Raw genomic sequence first — 18658 nt, 5'->3', positions numbered from 1 at the left:
ATAATTTGATGAGTATTGATATATGTATGTACCCACGAACTCATCACCACAATCAAGATGATGAATATTTCCATCCCACCAGAAGTTTCCTCAGGCCTCTTTATAAGCTGGATTCTCATCACATCCCCATTCTCAGGCAACCATGGTCATCATAGATGACTTTCTTTCACTGTGGATTGCTTTAAATTGTCTGGAATTTTACAGAAATGACATCATACAATTTGTACTTCTCTGACTTCTTTCATTCTATTTTGAGATTCATCAATATTGCTTACATATCAATAGCTTCTTTTTATTGCTAATATATATTAGCAATAAATATATATTATATATAATAATATATATAATAATGTTATACTATATATTAATATAACATATATAAATATAATAATATATAAATTAATATATATATTAGCAATAAAAAGAAGCTATTCCAGTAGTCATGTATGGATGTGAGAGTTGGACTGTGAAGAAGGCTGAGCGCCAAAGAACTGATGCTTTTGAACTGTGGTGTTGGAGAAGACTCTTGAGAGTCCCTTGGACTGCAAGGAGATCCAACCAGTCCATTCTAAAGGAGATCAGTCCTGGGTGTTCTTTGGAAGGAATGATGCTGAAGCTGAAACTCCAGTACTTTGGCCACCTCATGTGAAGAGTTGACTCATTGGAAAAGACTGATCCTGGGAGGGATTGGGGGCAGGAGGAGAAGGGGATGACAGAGGATGAGATGGCTGGATGGCATCACCAACTCGATGGACGTGAGTTTGAGTGAACTCCAGGAGTTGGTGATGGACAGGGAGGCCTGGTGTGCTGCAATTCATGGGGTCACAAAGAGTCGGACATGACTGAGCAACTGAACTGAACTGATTGATATGTATGGGCTTCACAGGTGGCTCAGAGGGTAAATAATCTGCCTGCAATATAGGAGATGCATAGGTTTGTTCCTTGTGTCTGGAAGATTCCCTGGAGGAGGGCATGGCAACTCATGCCAGTATTCTTGCCTAGAGAATTCCAAGGACAGAGGAACCTGGCGGGCTACTGTCCATAGAGTCACAAAGAGTCAGACACGACTGAAGTGACTTAGCATGCAGGCTCTCACACATATCTACTCTGTGATATGTATATACATACATATACATATATAGTAATACATATACAAAAAATGGATGAACATTTTTTCCCCAGTTTTTTTGGCTATTAGAAATAAATAAGAACATTCATGTACACATTTTTTAGTACCCAAATGCTTTCATTAATCTTGGGTAGATAAACCTAGGAGTATGTTTGCTGTGCATGCTAAGTCACTTCAGCCATGTCCGATTCTTTGTGATCCCATGGACTGTAGCCCACCAGGCTCCTCTGTCCATGGGATTCTCTAGGTAGGAATACTGGATTGGGTAGCCATTTCCTTCTTCCAGTGATCTTCCTGACCCAGGGATTGAACCTGCGTCTCCTGTGTCTCCTGCATTGCAAGTTGGATTCTTTACCCACTGACCCGTCAATTGCTGGTTCATATATTAATAAGTGTATGTTTAACTTTTCAAAAAATGTATTTATTTGACTGTTTCGGGTCTTAGTTGTGGCACACAGGATCTTTTTTAGTTGTCGATGCAAACTCAGTTGCAGCATGTGAACTTCTGGGTTACGGCATGAGGGACCTAGTTCCCTGACCAGGAATTGAATCTGGGCCCCCTGCATTGGGAGCGTGGAGTCTAAGCCACTGGACCACCAGGGAAGTCCTGTATTTAACTTTTTAAGAAACTTCTGCAAACTATTTTCCAAAGTAATTATACCAGCTTGCATTTCCACCTGCAGTGTATGGAAGTTCTGGGTGCCATAGTCGGTCTTTTCAACTTTAGCCATTCTAGATGTACTAGTTTTTTCTTTTTTAACCTATGGCCCCCATAGAAAGTTTCTCAGACTTTCTGAGCCTCTGTTTTCTCATGTATAAAATGGAAATAATCATGTCATCTTTGAAAGGTGGCTCAGCAGTAAAGAATCTGCTTGCAATGCAAGAGACAGGGGAGACGAGGATTTGATCCCTGGGTCGGGAAGATCCCCTAGAGGAGGAAATGGCCACCCACTCCAGTATTCTTGCCTGAAAACCCCCATGGACAGAAGGAGCCTGGGGAACTACAGTCCATAGGGCCACAGAAGAATCAGATGTGAGTGAGCACAGCAGATCAGCAAGTTGGAGAGGTAGTGAAGACATAGTTAAATGGCACATACAGAGATAAGCACACAGTAAACGCTTCGTAGAAGGTGGCTATTTTATTACAAGTGAACCCCGGCCACTCTATGGTCCGGTGACGTATCCCAGGACACAGCATCCTCAACTAGATGCAACGACTGCCACCTTTGCGCTGAGTCGGTGCTGTTAGCCTGGAGGAATAATGATAGTGGCATTGATGGTGCCAGGCACTATTCTTGGTGCCTGTGTGTGTTTGATCCTTATAAAGCCCTTTGAGGTGGGTAATTGTTTCCTTCCATTTTACAGACGAGAAAACTAAGTTGTAGGAGCCAGATACTGGTCAAGGTCGCACAGCAGTTCATATGATTGTGCTGGGTTTTGAACCTAGGTCAGTCTGATTGGGGGTCCACAGGTCTTGTAACGAAGGACCTGGCTCAGGACTAGCAAGATGGCCCCATTGTAAAAGCGTGTCTCAGACTTCTCTGGCGGTCTAGCAATTAAGACTCTGTGCTTCTACTGCAGGGGACAAGGGTTCCATCCCTGGTTAGGGAACTAAGATCCCACATGCCATGTGGCACAACCAAAAAATGAAAAAAAAAAAGTTTTTAAAAGAAGGAATAATAAAAGCAATAACTGATAATAATACACACATGCATGCTAAGTCACTTCAGTCATGTCCGACTCTTTGTGACCCTATGGATTGTAGCCTCACCAGGCTCCTCTGTCCATAGGATTCTTCAGGCAAGAATACTGCAGTGGGTTGCCATGCCCTCCTCCAGGGAATCTTCCTGACCCAGGGATCAAAACTGAGTCTCCTGCATTGCAGGCAGATTCTTTACCGCTGAGCCACCAGGTAAGCCCAATTGGTAATGAAAGGTATCTTAAAAAATAATACAATGAGACTGGGCTGGGCAGGCTCTTTGGCTGATGCTGGTGGGGAGGGGTTGTGATGTCTCACGCCCCTCTGGTCTCCTCACCATTCCAGGCCCTGTTTGGACAATGCTTCAGTCTGGCTGCCCGCACCTCCATGCAGTCATCCTGACTCAGGTTAGAAAATCAATGCGTGACCAGAAAAACACAGCTGGGCTCTCACCACTTCTGAGAAATCCACACAACCAGCCCACACCATGTCTTCATTCCAAGTCAGAGAGCTGACCAGCTGTATACTGGGTCCTGATTCTGAGGCTCTCAGGAGCAAAAAAGTTTGGCACACAGAGAAACAAATCTCTGGCTCACTGGGGCCATGGATCACAAGCTCTGTATGACCCCCTCATGGGGTCAGGCATACCTGGCACTTGCCAAGCCCCTGACTTCTCCCAGCCTTGGTCTGGACAATTGTCTGGACACTTGTCAAGCCAAGTCAGGCTCTGGACGGCTGGTTGAGCAACCCGTGACCTCACACTGGGTCAGATCCATCAGGTGAGCATCTGGTTAAGAGCAGGGAACATTTCGTTCTTCAGAATCACGGGGCCAAAGAGTATGAACCTGCCCCATCCACAGTTCAAACCCCTGACACAGCCATTTCCTTCAGGTAAGTTCCTTCACCGCTCTGAGTTCCCATCTGCTAAATGCAGGTTAACAAGCTTCTCCACCTTCCAGGACTGTTGTGAAATTCAGGTAATGAGTGTCAAGGGAAGGCACAGACATTGGCAGGCACTCAATAAGGGGGAGTTATTATGACAAATGGGGGCACTGAACACCAAATAGAAAACAGAAAGTTATACACACAGTGGGTTTTTCTTCGTTTTCTGAATGTTGAGTCAGTGGGTGAGAGCCACTGGGAGCCAGGCTGCCCAGATTCAAAACCAGGCTGCTCCATCACATTCTGCGTGGCCATGAAAACCTTTCTGAGCCTCAGTTTCCTTCTCTGTAAAATGGGAATAATAATAATAGGGTTATGAGGATTTAGTTAGATTCAAAATACTGGGAGCAGTGCCTGGCATATTATAATCACTTGATAAGCATTAACTATTTTTGATTAGTCACACAAGTTAGTTGTGGCACTGAAATCACACCGGTAAGGGTGTTTGACAGGATTAACAGGGATGGGAACTCATATTTAGTGAGCACCTTCTATGCACCCGGTGCTCCCAGAAGCCATATATTCAGAGATGTGTATTTGTACATGCATCATTAACACGAAGTGAGGTGGGTGCTTCTAGTTTCATTTTTTCAAAACTTTCTATTGTAGAAACAAACCACAGATGCAGAAAATCATGCAAATTAATTTTGTACCTTAGTGAATTATCACAAGGAAAATGCCCTTGTAAGCACCACCCGGGTCACAAAACAGAACTCTGCAGTTGCCCCAGAGGACCCTCTGGGTACCCCATCCTAATCACAGCCCCTCTCCCCACAAATAGCCACTTACCTGAATTTTATAGTAATTATATCCTTGCATTTCTTAATGGTTTAAGCATCCAAGTGTGCATCCCTAGACAGTATAGTTTTGCCCATTTAAAAATTTTTTTTGATATGTCTTGTAAGCTTCTTATAATCCAGAGTTTCCCTTTATATCTCTTTCTTTCCCTTGCAGTTTATCTGTTGAAGAATTGAGGCTGTTTGACCTGGAGAGTTTCTCAAAGTTCTGGATTTTGTCAATTGCATCCTCATAGTACAGCTCAACATGGCCCTTTGACCTCTTCATTTCCTGCAAATTAGCCACTGGATCAGACCCAGGCTCCATCCCATTGGCATGATTATAAGTGGTTCTGTGTTCTTTTATCAAGTAGCATGCACCTGGCTGGAGCTTTGCTTTTTTCTTGATGTTAGCTGCTATTGTGAAAAATGGCTAAATATATTAATATATTACAGTTTGCAAAATGGCAATATTGTGTATCATTTAGGTTTCATGTATTCAGTTCAGTTCAGTTCAGTTGCTCAGTCATGTCCGACTCTTTGTGAACCCTTGAATCATAGCACGCCAGGCCTCCCTGTCCATCACCAACTCCTGGAATTCACTCAGACTCATGTCCATCGAGTCAGTGCCGCCATCCAGCCATCTCATCCTCTGTCGTCCCCTTCTCCTCCTGCCCCCAATCCCTCCCAGCATCAGGGTCTTTTCCAGTGAGTCAACTCTTCACATCAGATGGCCAAAGTATTGGAGTTTCAGCTTCAGCATCAGTCCCTCCAATGAACACCCAGGGCTGATCTCCTTTAGGATGGACTGGTTGGATCTCCTTGCAGTCCAAGGGACTCTCAAGAGTCTTCTCCAACACCACAGTTCAAAACACCAATTCTTCAGCGTTCAGCTTTCTTCACAGTCCAACTCTCACATCCATACATGACCACTGGAAAAACCGTAGCTTTGACTAGACGGACTTTTGTTGGCAAAGTAATGTCTCTGCTTTTGAATATGCTATCTAGGTTGGTCATAACTTTCCTTCCAAGGAGCAAGCGTCTTTTAATTTCATGGCTGCAATCACCATCTACAGTGATTTTGACACTGTTTTCACTGTTTCCCCATCTATTTCCCATGAAGTGATGGGACCGGATGCCATGATCTTCATTTTCTGAATGTTGAGCTTTAAGCCAACTTTTTCACTCTCCACTTTCACTTTCATCAAGAGGCTTTTTCGTTTCTCTTCACTTTCTGCCATAAGGGTAGTGTCATCTGCATATCTGAGGTTATTGATATTTCTCCCGGCAATCTTGATTCCAGCTTGTGTTTCTTCCAGTCCAGTGTTTCTCATGATGTACTCTGCATATAAGTTAAATAAGCAGGGTGACAATATACAGCCTTGATGTACTCCTTTTCCTATTTGGAACCAGTCTGTTGTTCCATGTCCAGTTCTAACTGTTGCTTCTTGACCTGCATATAGGTTTCTCAAGAGGCAGGTCAAGTGGTCTGGTATTCCCATCTCTTGCAGAATTTTCCACAGTTGATTGTGATCCACACAGTCAAAGGCTTTGGCATAGTCAATAAAGCAGAAATAGATATTTTTCTGGAACTCTCTTGCTTTTTCTATGATACAGCTGATGTTGGCAATTTGATCTCTGGTTCCTCTGCCTTTTCTAAAACCAGCTTGAACATCTGGAAGTTCACGGTTCACGTATCGCTGAAGCCTGGCTTGGAGAATTTTGAGCATTATTTTACTAGCGTGTGAGATGAGTGTGATTGTGTGGTAGTTTGAGCATTCTTTGGCATTGGCTTTCTTTGGGATTGGAATGAAAACTGACCTTTTCCAGTCCTGTGGCCACTGCTGAGTTTTCCAAATTTGCTGGCATATTGAGTGCAGCACTTTCACAGCATCATCTTTCAGGATTTGAAATAGCTCAACTGGAATTCCATCACCTCCACTAGCTTTGTTCGTAGTGATGCTTTCCAAGGCCCACTTGACTTCACATTCCAGGATGTCTGGCTCTAGGTCAGTGATCAGTACATCCCCAAAATTGCATACTTAAAAAGGAATTCTTTTTTGTATGACAGTATTCAACTTTAATTGAGCCTTCTGTCCTTTATCCCAGAAGTGGTAGAGTCAGAGCAGGAACGAAAACCCCTAACTCCCCAGACCCTTGCACCCGCTCCCAGCCCGTTTAGCACCTAGCAGAGACTTCTATGTCCTGCTGGTCCACGTGTGTCAGTCCCCATCTCCCTGGGACTCCTCTTGCTCCAGGGATAAGAAAGGGGCTAGATTGTTTAACGCCATCTCCTGGATACTGCTTTGAGCTCTTGAGTCCTCCTGGACCACACAGTTTCTCTCCTAAAAGCGTTTCACTGTCTTTACCAGGACATCAGTATTATTCTGCTTGAAAGAGGGACCTAGGATATTGTCTCAAAAACTGTACAAAATATATGGGCGGGGAGGTGGAGGGCGCTGAGGATTTTAATGGACTGCGGTCAGAAGCGGAGAAGGCAATGGCACCCCACTCCAGTACTCTTGCCTGGAAAATCCCATGGATGGAGGAGCCTGGTGGGCTCCAGTCCATGGGGTCGCTGAGTCGGACACGACTGAGCGACTTCACTTTCACTTTTCACTTTCATGCATTGGAGAAGGAAATGGCAACCCACTCCAGTGTTCTTGCCTGGAGAATCCCAGGGACGGCGGAGCCTGATGGGCTGCCGTCATGGGGTCGCACAGAGTTGCACACGACTGAAGCGACTTAGCAGCAGCAGCAGCGGTCAAAAGGCTAGTAAAGCCTTTTTGAGGTTACCACTTTCTGAAACGGACTTCATGAACACCAAAGCAGGAAGCAAAGAACTACTGAATCAAGATTCCAGAGCAAGAATTATGCACAAATGAGGGAAAGGAGGCCTAAGGAAGAATGGAAACTCGCTCAAAGTCACTTGGCTAAAGACAGACAGATGTCGGTCCCTGTATTGTAGTTTTAACCTTTGGAGCAGCCAGTCCTGGCGGCAGCTCTGGAATTTTGAAATGCTAACCCTGAGGTCTAGGTTTGAAGACCTATACTTCATTGGTTGACTCCGTTTCCCTTTCATAAAATAGCAGGATCCGTTTGAGAATCTAATGAGGTGACGGATGTAATACACCAGATGACATAGTTAATATGTTCTTGGCAAACGGCAGCTCCTTTCCTTCCTTCTCGAGGCCCCAGCTTCCCCAGCGTACGCCACCGAAACCTGTGCCTCGCAGCCAGCCTCTCCCCAGATTCAGGAACCCACGGCGCGGTTTCGGCCACCAGGTGGGGACTGAATGCTTGTCCCTCAAGGAAAGGTCGCACATGCGCACTCACGGGGGCGGCGCCCCACCTTCCCACGCTCTGTGTACGTCACTTCCGGCGCGAGCGGCCGGGCCGGCTGGGCAGGGAGTGCGGGTCTGTTCTGTGCGCGCTGCCGGACGAGGCTCCCGCCGCCGATTGACCCGCGCTCCGCCCCGTAGCCGGGCCGGTGAGTGCCCGCGAGCCCGTGTGCCCGGGGGACGGGGGAGAGGGACCCCCGAGAGGGAGGGATGACCGGAAGTGGGGCACCCGCGTAGGGAGAGACCCCAGGAAACGGGGACCCCTGGGGAAGGGGTGACAACCGGAAGTAGGGGGCCTCGGAGGGTTGTCGACGCGGTGAGGGGGCTCTTGGGTCTCCAGGAACGGTGGATTCCTGACCTCTCCTGGGGGAGGGTGGGGAGGAAGGTGATGCTCGAAAAATGTTAGGCTCCAAGTGAGGAAGGTTCTCGGCTAACCCCTAACAAATGGTGTTTGCACCCATCTATATGCCCACCCATCGATTCCTTCACCAGACTGACCGAGTCGTGCGCTGTATTCGATACCGCCAGGGCCCTGGAGATTGAACTGGAAGCTCTAGGTGCAGCGTGGAGCCCAGTGTGGAGCCCACGTCTTTGCTCTGCCTCACGCGATGGGTACCCTTGGGCCCTTAACCTCTCATCCACTGTTATTTACAGAGCACCGTCACTGTCCAAGCATTGGGGAGAGCAGTGAATGTGAGAGGCAATTTGTCTGCTGCCTTGAAATTCACATTCCAGTGGGCAGATCCCTCTTTGTAAAACAGTAACAGTATTAGTGTTCTCACCAAATATTGTGAAGATTAAACGAGAGATGGATGTAAAGTGCTTATCATAGGGCGCCATACATGGTAAAACATGCATGAACATGTTATCTCTTGTCATCATTCCACTGAGTTAAATTTCATAAAGCAAGCAATTATATTGAACGTTGCTGTGTGCCCAGCACTTCTAAGCATAGTACCTTCCACAGGTGATCAGTAATTATTTGATAAATGAATGGATGGGTAAAACTGACTCAGAAGAGTTTCGGATAAACACACATGACACTGGACTGCAGTTTCTAAAAGAGAAATAGGAACCGAGTGCTGTGGAACACTGGAGTTAACCTGGAGAAGTCAAGGAAGGCTTCATAGAGGAGGTGACTTTGAAGCTAGGCCTGGTTGGAAACAAATGAGGTGAAGAAACTCCCAGACAGAGGTATCAGAAATGCATGAGGTGTTCATTAGTTTGTTTTGACTGACATTTAATGTGCATTGAGAGGAGGAAGGGTGGGAGAGGGGCCGGAGAGGGACTTTGAGTCTAGTCTGTAGTCCATGGACATTACAGTCAGTTTTCTGGCTAAGTAATGGATTGGAATTACGGGCATCTGTTGGCGACTCCCAAGAAAACAGAGCCCAGGGTGGGTCCTGTGAACCATGATTGTTGATCTGTTCCTCACTCAGCATACCTCTGCCAAGCAGATTAAACTCATTCAACAAATATTTATGCAGCGCAGGCTATGTGTCTGACACCCTGTTAAGTGCTGTGTTTACGATGATAAACAAGACAGTTGTGGATATTGCACACAAATTGCCTACAATTGCCACAGTGAGAGAAGTGCTATGCCACAGAGTTCCTGCAGGGGGCGCGGGGTGCTCCTAAACTGACCGGAGTCGGAGAGAGATGTCTTCCCTGCTTCAAAGTGGTCATCCCTGACCTGGATTATTTCAGTAGCCTCTAAATGGTCTCTTTGCTGCTGTCTTCATTGTCTTACAGTCATCCTCTTACATTCTCGAGACAACCCAGTGATCCTTTTAAAATCTAAATCCGATCATATCACTCTACTCAAAACCCTCCAAAGTGAGTAACTAAGCTCTTACTGGCCTACAAAGCCCAGTACCAGTTGGGACCCCAGTTCCTCTCTAAATCCATCTGCTAATATTCTCCGCCTTGTGCATTTGGATCTTGCCATACTAGTCTCCTCCCTATTCCTTGATAAAGCCAGGCATGGTCCTGCCTCAGGCTTTGCACTTTCCTACCCCCACAGACCTACATGGCTTGCTCCCTCATCTCTTTCATCTTTGCACACATCCACTTGATCTGGGTGAGGACTTCCCTGATCACCCTACTTAAAACTGCAGCTCTTATCTCCAGGTATATCCAACCCCCTTACCTGCAACCTCTTTGCCTGCGACCCCCTTGCCTGCTTTATTTCTCTCCATAGCCCTTATCATCTTCTAGTAGACTATACAGTTTATTTTGCTTATATTCTGTCTCCCTAATGAAAATGTAAGCTCAGTGAAGGCAGGATTTTTTCTTTGCTCACTGCTGTATCCCCCAGTGCCTGGTCAAGGGCCTGGTACCTATTAAGTGCTTGGTATCTGCTGAATGCATGAAGTGACATCTAATAGGGTGAATTGGTATTGGCCAGAGGCACTGAAGGAAGAGCCTGCTAGTCAGAGAAAACAGGATGTGCAAAGACAAGAAAACCACCTTTGGGAGAAAATGAAAGAAGCTGGGCAGGGCTGGAGGTTAGCACACAAGCGGCAGAGTGGGCAGACCTAAGAGTTGGAGGAGGTAGCCTGGTCACTGTGGCTGCTGTGGCCTGTGGGGAAGACTGGCTGTATATGCACAGAGGCCCCAAGACGACCCCTGCCTTCCTTGTGGAGCTCAGAGTTGGGGAAGAGTGACAGCCCATGGACAGAGAGCTTGGGCTTCAAAACTGGGCAACCTTGCTGGGACCTTATTCGTGGAATATCTAAGGCACCTATTTTTTTTTTTTTTTCATTTAGTGTGTTAGTTCAGCTCTTCTAAGAAGCAGACACTAGGGTGAGATTACAAATGGAAGAAATTTAATGGTGGCAACACATAAAAGGGAGGGGAAACTGGAGAAATGAGGGAGAGCTGCTGACAGCTATGTGAGCCTGATCCCTGTGCAGGAGGTTTGGGCAAGAAGTCTTGGACTGCAGTAAAGGCTTGGCCAGGCTGATAGGGGATCCTCAAGGTTAAAGTTGCCTGTTGGAGGAGTCCTACGTTTCACTAATTCATTGGCTGGAGCCAGTCTGGAAAGTGTACATCCCCTGGGTGGTGGATCCAGAGGGACAGCAGCTGGGAACACCCATCAGTTATGTTCCACCCCCGCAGGAGATCTGGTTAGTTTTACAGCCACCATGCCAAGTCATGTGTGGGTATGGTAAAAAATTTTAAAGGACAGTGAAGAGTCTCCTTTTCTCTTAAATGTTCAGTGTCTGGTTCTGTTGCTTAAAGGGAACCATGGTTAACAGTTTTCTTGTACTTTTCTTCCAAAAATTTTAGGTGCATTCACAAGTATATATTTTTAAAATATAAATACAAGTCTTTTTTTTTTTCATACTTTCCTGCAACCTGCTTTCTTTTTCCTTAACGTCAATTCATAAAGAGCTATCTAATTCCTTTTCATTACCAAATAGTATTCCGGGCATATAGTAATATTATTTAACTAGTCTCCAACAAGGAGATGGAGGTAAAGTATTTTCAGTCTTTTGCCATTACAGTTAATACTTGTAATGATCATCCGTATTTTACACACACATATAAGTACATAAAAATGGAATGCTGGGCCAAAGCATAGTTTTTTTTAAATCAAAGTATAGTGAATTTATAATGTTTCAGGTATATAGCAGAGTGATACAGTTATACATATGTATCTATTTTCAGATTCTTTTCCAGTACAGGGTATTATAAGATACTGAATATAGTCCTTGTAGTCCTTATTGATTATGTGTCTTACATATAGCAGTGTGTATCTCTTACTCACGAATTCCAGACTGGCTCCAGCCAATGAATTAGTTGTAGGACTCCTCCAACAGGCAACTTTAACCTTGAGGATCACCTATCAGCCTGGCCGAGCCTTTACTGCAGTCCAAGACTTCTTGCCGAAACCTCCTATATTTCCCCCTTTGGTCACCATAAATTGGTTTTCTACATCTGTGAGTCTATTTCTGTTTCGTAAATAAGTTCATTTGTGTCCCTTTTTTTTTTAGATTCCACATGTAAATGATACCATATGACATCTGTAAGGGTATGTGGTTTGGAATCTTGATAATTGACACACTGCCCTTTTAAAGAGGCTATGTCAGTTAATTCTCCCAACAACAAGCCCATTAGAATCCCTGTTTTGTGTTTTTGCTAATCTGAGATTCAAAGGTGTTTTAGTTTCCATTTCTTTTATTACCAGTAAGGTCAAGCACCTGTTCATACCTCTGTGAGCAAGGGGTGTGTGTGTGTGTGTGTGTGTGTGTGATGAGCAGTGTGTGTATCCTGCTGGAGCTGCCCCGGGGCTGGGTTGTACTGGACCTGACTGTGATTCAGATACTCCTCCAGGAAAGAACCACTGTTCTGAGGATTTGGGCTTGAGGATAGCATCTCTACCCACCTCCCTCACGCCACTCAGGGGTTTGGAGTGACCGATGCCAGTGCCGGGCTTTCTCGGCATCAGGCAGGGCTTCTGATTCGCAGGGATCCTGGGAGCTAATGTCAGAAGAAAGTGACTCGCTGAGAACCAGCCCTTCCGTGGCCTCGCTTTCGGAAAATGAGTTGCCGCCGCCTTCCGCCCCCGCCGGCTACGTGTGCTCGCTGACCGAGGACCTGGTGGCCAAAGCCAGGGAGGAGCTGCAGGAGAAGCCGGAATGGAGGCTCCGCGACGTGCAGGCCCTGCGGGACATGGTGCGCAAGGAGTGCCCCAACCTGAGCACCTCGCTGGAGGACGCCTTCCTGCTGCGCTTCCTCCGCGCCCGCAAGTTTGACTACGACCGGGCCCTCCAGCTGCTCATCAACTACCACAGCTGCCGGAGAAGCTGGCCCGAAGTCTTCAACAACCTGCGGCCTTCCGCCTTGAAGGAGGTCCTGGCCTCTGGCTTCCTTACCGTGCTGCCGCACACCGACCCCAGGGGCTGCCACGTCCTCTGCCTCCGCCCAGGTACCGCGCTTGCTGGGGGCGCGGGGGAGGGATGGGCGTGGGTACAGTCTGGGATGTGTCTGCCCAGGATGCTCTGTGTGTGTGTGTGTGTCTTGTTCCCTTTAGTCCCCTCCTGGCCTTAATCAAGGCTGCTGTGTGTGTGTGTGTGTGTGTGTGTGTGTGTCTGCCTTATTCCCTTTTGTCCCCTGGCCTTAATCAAGGCTGCTCTCTGTGTGTGTGTGTGTGTGTGTGTGTGTCTGCCTTATTCCCTTTTGTCCCCTCCTGGCCTTAGTCAGAGCTAGACCCAGAATCCTTCTTAAGAGGACAGGAGCCGAGACCACCATTCTCCTGTCTCTGCTTCTGCCTGTCTGTCAGTCTGTGTGTCCCTCTGGGCCACGTTTTCTGCTGCCCTTTGCACATCTTCACACTTCTGTCCGAGTACTGGCTTTTGATCCCTCTGTACACCCCTCAGCTTACCTGGCCACCCAAATAAGTTCCTTCAGTGCAGATTCCAGATTTCTAGGGTTGGGAATCTGGTGAGCTTAGAAAGCAACCCTGATCATCAGGTCTAAGCAGGGCTGCCGGGACACCCCCACTCCCACCCTGTCACTCCTTAGTGAGCAGGTGAGGTACAGATATCAATGTCTGCCTGCCTCCTCTGACTTCTCCCCCCTCCCCTCTGCTTTGTGAAGTCAGTGAAAAGCTTCACTTCAGATGCACTTTTCCATCTCAGCAGTGCATGATGGTAATTGAAATGCCTGACATTTCCATGATGCAGTAGTTTGCAATGGGGGTAGTTTTCTCCCTATTCCCTCCCCCACCAAAGTATCAGAAATGCGAGAGAAGGCTTTTTGGTTAACATAGAGACCAAGGGGTCCTAGAACTCAAGCATTCTGATTCTCTGTCTTCTTTTCCTTCTTCCCTGACCCTAAATACTTAGTACACTCAGGAGAGTTCTCTGCTCTTCCCCCTGCCTCAATATTTTCCGTCAGAGCCGAGCTGAGAACAAATGTGAAAGTAAGATGGCTGTGTTCTTCTTCCCAAACATGCCAGGAACATGAGAACCTGCTGGGCACCCTTTCTGCTCCTGTGCAAATAACTTCTTAAAGGGACAGCTGATGGGGAGTGGAAGCCTCCCTCTGTCTTGAGACCCCCACGTTACCATTTCCTTTAGTCATTTACCAAAGCTTGTTGGGAGACCAGCCTTTTCTGTGTACCAGGCACAGTATTAACTGCTTTACCTGCTGTTTTAGGTGTTTTCTAAAATTAGGTGGTGTTCATATTAAAACAGGGCTTCCCAGGTGACTCAGTGGTAAAGAGTCTGCCTGCCAATGCAGGAGACATGGGTTCCACCCCTGGGTTGGGAAGATCCCCTGGAGGAGGAAATGGCAATCCAATCCAGTATTCTCTTCTGGAAAATTCCATGAACAGAGAAGCCTGGCTGTCCATGGGTTGCAAAGAACTGGACATGGCTGAGCAACAGAGCATGCATGCACTCATTTTACAATAAACAAGGTGGTCGAGCAGTCAGGGCACCAGGAAACCTAGAAACCAGTCAACGGGACTTTCTGCTGCTCCTCTGTACTCAGCTCATATGAATATTACAAAACAATCAGATGTTACCACACTGGTTTTGCCTGTTTGCGTGCTTTCAACTCTTAGCTCCTGAGATGGATTCCCCCCCCCGCCATATGTCTGGAGCAGATTTGAACACCTCCCCACAAACTCATCATTTTAGCAGGAGGCAGACAGATTTTTGTTCTCAACTAGCTCCCCTGGTGGCTCAGCTGGTAAAGAATCTGCCTGCAATGTGGGAGACCTGTGTTTGATCCCTAGGTTGGGAAGATCTCCTGGAGAAGGGAACCGCTATCCACTCTGGTATTCTGGCCTGGAGAATTCCATGGATTGTATAGTTCATGGGGTCGCAAAGAGTCGGACACGGCTGAACGACTTTCACTTCACTTCAATGTGAAATAAATCTGGAAGGTGTTGGGTTTGCCTTTTTGTAAGCTCTTTTGAGACATACGTGATTGTAAAGGATGACAGCCAGTCTGTAGAAGCAGGTTTAATTGGCAGCACTACAAATAGCAAGCTGGCACAATTTTTACACAAAGATTTTTTTGTATAGAAATATTGAACATGTCACAAATCTCATTGCGGACAATCCAGTGGAGTTTTATCTTTCTAAGATAAAAGAGACACACGTATCTTGGTGGGATTTTCTTGAGAATAGTAGATAACACTCAAAAGTTGTCATTCTCATCTTTTCCCCAAAGAAAGAAAGACTCCTCAATCATATGGGGAGCATTAAGGGAGCAACCAGCCTGGAAAGGGGAGTTTGTTCAAGCTACACCATTGGGAAACCATCTCCATCTCTGCTGTCCTTGGTCTGGGCTTCATCCTCGGACCAGCTCTTGCCTCATGGGTCCCTGGGTCTCAGGCTCCCAGCCTCACCACTATAAGACAGAAGAGAGATCTTCTCTTCCTGAAGGGCCCAGGTCCTTTGGGGCCAAGAATTGAGTCCCTGTGCTTCTTCTTGACCTCACTTGGATTACTTGCTGTGGCCAGGAGGATGCTGTGCCCACACTGGCCAAGCCCACCTCTGGACCCAGGAGTGAAGTCACTTTACACACTCAGTATGGCTAGCATGGGAAGAAGTGGTTCCCCCCAAGGAAGATGAGGGTGGTCTTACGAAGATAAGGGCACTTGTGATGGCAGAAGGCGCACATGTCCATTAAGGCAAGCATTATTATTATCCCATTCGACTTAGGAGGAGACGTAGGCCCAGAATGAGGAGAAAACTTACCCCAGGTCACACAGCTAGGAAGATGCAAACCCCAGGTGAGTCTGACTTCAGAGCTCACGACTTCATCTTCAACACTCAATTGCTTTTCCATTTCAGAACGTGCTGCTATGTTTGGAGTCAAGAAGCATCAGCTCCCACTTAAAGATCTAAATAGTCATGCCAGTAGAATTCTTTTCCATTTTTAAGCAACGGTTTAGGAAGGAGATAAATCCTGGCCTATCTGATTATGTGTTTGTATTCATTTCTGTAACATACTGTCCATCTTTTACGACCTTAGACAGGTGGATCCCGAGCAACTATCCAATTACGGAAAACATCCGAGCCATATACCTGACACTAGAGAAACTCATTCAGTCTGAAGAAACCCAGGTGAATGGAATTGTAATTCTTGCAGACTACAAAGGAGTGAGCTTATCAAAGGCATCTCATTTTGGCCCTTTTATAGCCAAAAAGGTGATTGGCATCCTTCAGGTATGGCTCCTATCTGTCATGTACCTGTCCTGTGGCTGCTTGTCTTTCCCAGGGCCCTGTCTACCTCCAGTTCCACCTAAAACACAAACCCCACCTCCCACGCCTCCCCACAGTCAGGACAATACAAAAGCATTATGGGAAGAAATGTAAAAGTCCAGTTCACCACTCATTCTCATCAAGGTCTCCAGTAGTTACTGGGCAAAATCAACTTTAGGACAAGAGCCCAAAACCCAGAGAAATGCTTTCTGCTTTGTTTGTTTGTTTGTTTGGGGGGGTTTTTTTGGCCCAGAAGACAGAGAAATTCTTGACAAATGGAACTGAGATGTTTCTGCTGAGGTGATGGAGCCTCTCCTTTTTTCTGCAGAACCTGGGCTCAGGGAACCCTGCTGGGCTGTTTTGGTCAGATGCTTTTCACACCTCATGTTGTGCATTTCAGAACACAAGTCTCTGGGAACCATAAAGTTCCTCCTGCGTCTGCAGTGTGTGAGATGGTTTGCACATGCAAAGTGCTTGTTTTTTTAATTGAAGTATATACTTGCTTTACAGTATTATGTTAGTTTAAGGTGTACAGCAGAATGATTCAGTATTTTTATAGATTATACTCCATTAAAAGGTATTACAAAATAATGGCTATAATTCCCTGTGCTGTCCAATATATCGTTGTTGCTGCAAAGCACACTTACAGTCATGGTAAGCCATTCAGTCCTTCAGGGAATTCTCTGAGATACACAAGGTAAGAGTTATCTTTCCTTGTTGATAGAAGAGGAAACCTTCAGGATGTAGTCTGGCAGCCTGGACCCTCATTCATCAGACCCAGTCGATGGGGTGCTGTCTCCTGTGAGCTGTGGGGCACCAGTGATCCCACGATTCTCCCCCATCAAATTCCATGGTGTTTGAGCCTGTCTTGTGCACCAGGCTGATTATTTAAACATTTAAATGTCACTTCCAGTCATTATCAGAAATGTGAATTCTTGTGTGGAGGTAATACTTGGGCTTCCCTTAGCTTCCACTCTTCTTTGCTTCTGCCAAATATTGTGCAGATTCAAGTGTCAGGATAATGCATTCAATCAGTGGTTTTCTAGTCCTGTAAGATGGTCTGGGGGACAAAAAATGTTCCAGGGTCAAGTATGTTTGGGAAATACAGCATAGCATGCCCCTTTCTTGTGAATTTCAACATAAACATTTGCATACTAAAAGCCTGACCAGTCCCGCAGTTAAGGAAACCTGTTTGACTGTATTTAGTCTACTGTTTCTCAAACTCAGTTGCTTACCACAGAACCCTTTTTGCATCACAGGCTAGTAACATCCTGAGAAATACACTTTGGGCAACACTGATCTAGAAGGCCTGATATTTGTTAGATCTGACCACACAGGCTCAGACTGTTTTTTTGCCCTAAGAAGGGCAGCTATCCACCTGCTTGCCTAACCCTTTCCTAAGCCAGCTCTGGGTCCTTAGATAGACTCTTTGCCTGAGACCCATCTTCCTGTCTAGCCCTGACTTGGGCTGTCTTTGAAGAGACTGGGAGAATCAGACCAGACTGATGTTGGGGCTAAAAATGGGGAAGGCAGGCTGTGGTAACTGAGTTTTCAGATTCTAACATCGGGATTCTAACATTCCCTTCCCTTCCCTTCCCCCACAGGATGGTTTCCCCATTCGGATCAAAGCAGTCCATGTAGTGAATGAACCTCGAATATTTAAAGGTATTTTTGCCATCATAAAACCATTTCTGAAGGAGAAGATAGCAAACAGAGTAAGTGATGATCCTATCAAAGATACTTTTTTTTTTATGCTTCCTTTTCTGTGACATCTCTAAGTTTACTGCAACAACTATAAACTTATTATTCTTTTTTTTTAAGATTTACATATTTATTATTTTTTGTTTCACTGGGTCTTCATTGCTGTGCGTGGTCTTCTCATTGCAGTGGCTTCTCTTGTTGCAGAGCACGGGCTCTACGCACATGGGCTCAGTAGCTGTGGCTCGTGGGCTCTAGAGTGCTGGTTCCGTAGTTGGGCCACATTTAGTTGCTCCACGGCACATGGGATCTTCCCAGATCAGGGATCAAACCCGTGGTCTCTTCACTGGCAGACAGATTCTTAACCACTAGACCACCGGAGAAGCCCAGTTTATCATTCTTGCCTGGGACTACTAAGTTGGAAAGTACGAGGTTTCAGATAAAATAAGTGAACAGTCTTTTCTGTGAGGGGAAGATGAAATTAATGGGAAAATAATACTTGACTGTAGAGAGAGCAGACCCAGGGTTGTTTTTGTAGGAGCATCTCTGCTCCATGATCATTTAGGCTTTTTAATATTCTGGTCTGGGCATTGTGAACCAATATCATATTTTATGTATGCTGCTGCTGCTGCTGCTAAGTCGCGTCAGTCGTGTCCGACTCTGTGTGACCCCACAGCCGGCAGCCCACCAGGCTCCCCCGTCCCTGGGATTCTCCAGGCAAGAACCCTGGAGTGGGTTGCCATTTCCTTCTCCAATGCATGAAAGTGAAAAGTGAAAGTGAAGTCGCATAGTCGTGTCCGACTCTTAGCGACCCCATGGACTGCAGCCTACCAGGCTCCTCCGTCCAT

General features: G+C 46.3%; 1 protein-coding gene across 4 annotated transcripts in view; it reads left to right on the top strand.

The window, feature by feature from the left end:
* Positions 1–7938: 7938 nt before the first annotated feature.
* TTPAL (tocopherol (alpha) transfer protein-like) overlaps positions 7939–18658 on the top strand; it is a 13923-nt gene continuing 3203 nt past the window's right edge. Inside the window, exons 1-6 of one of the 4 annotated variants that reach the window (XM_010840988.1) lie at positions 7939–8036; positions 8855–9081; positions 11886–11923; positions 12361–12820; positions 15883–16076; positions 17717–17827. In XM_010840988.1, coding sequence (XP_010839290.1) covers positions 11909–11923; positions 12361–12820; positions 15883–16076; positions 17717–17827 — 780 coding nt within the window. In that variant the 5' untranslated portion in view covers positions 7939–8036; positions 8855–9081; positions 11886–11908. The remainder of the gene's footprint in view (positions 8037–8854; positions 9082–11885; positions 11924–12360; positions 12821–15882; positions 16077–17716; positions 17828–18658) is intronic. The other 3 variants (XM_010840989.1, XM_010840991.1, XM_010840990.1) reach the window with 3 other exon arrangements.

Source organism: Bison bison, unplaced genomic scaffold (assembly GCF_000754665.1).
Source record: "Bison bison bison isolate TAMUID 2011002044 unplaced genomic scaffold, Bison_UMD1.0 scf7180017864154, whole genome shotgun sequence".
Classification (NCBI taxonomy): domain Eukaryota; kingdom Metazoa; phylum Chordata; class Mammalia; order Artiodactyla; family Bovidae; genus Bison; species Bison bison.
Note: the sequence above shows the minus strand (reverse complement) of the source record. Positions and strands in the feature narration are given on the sequence as shown.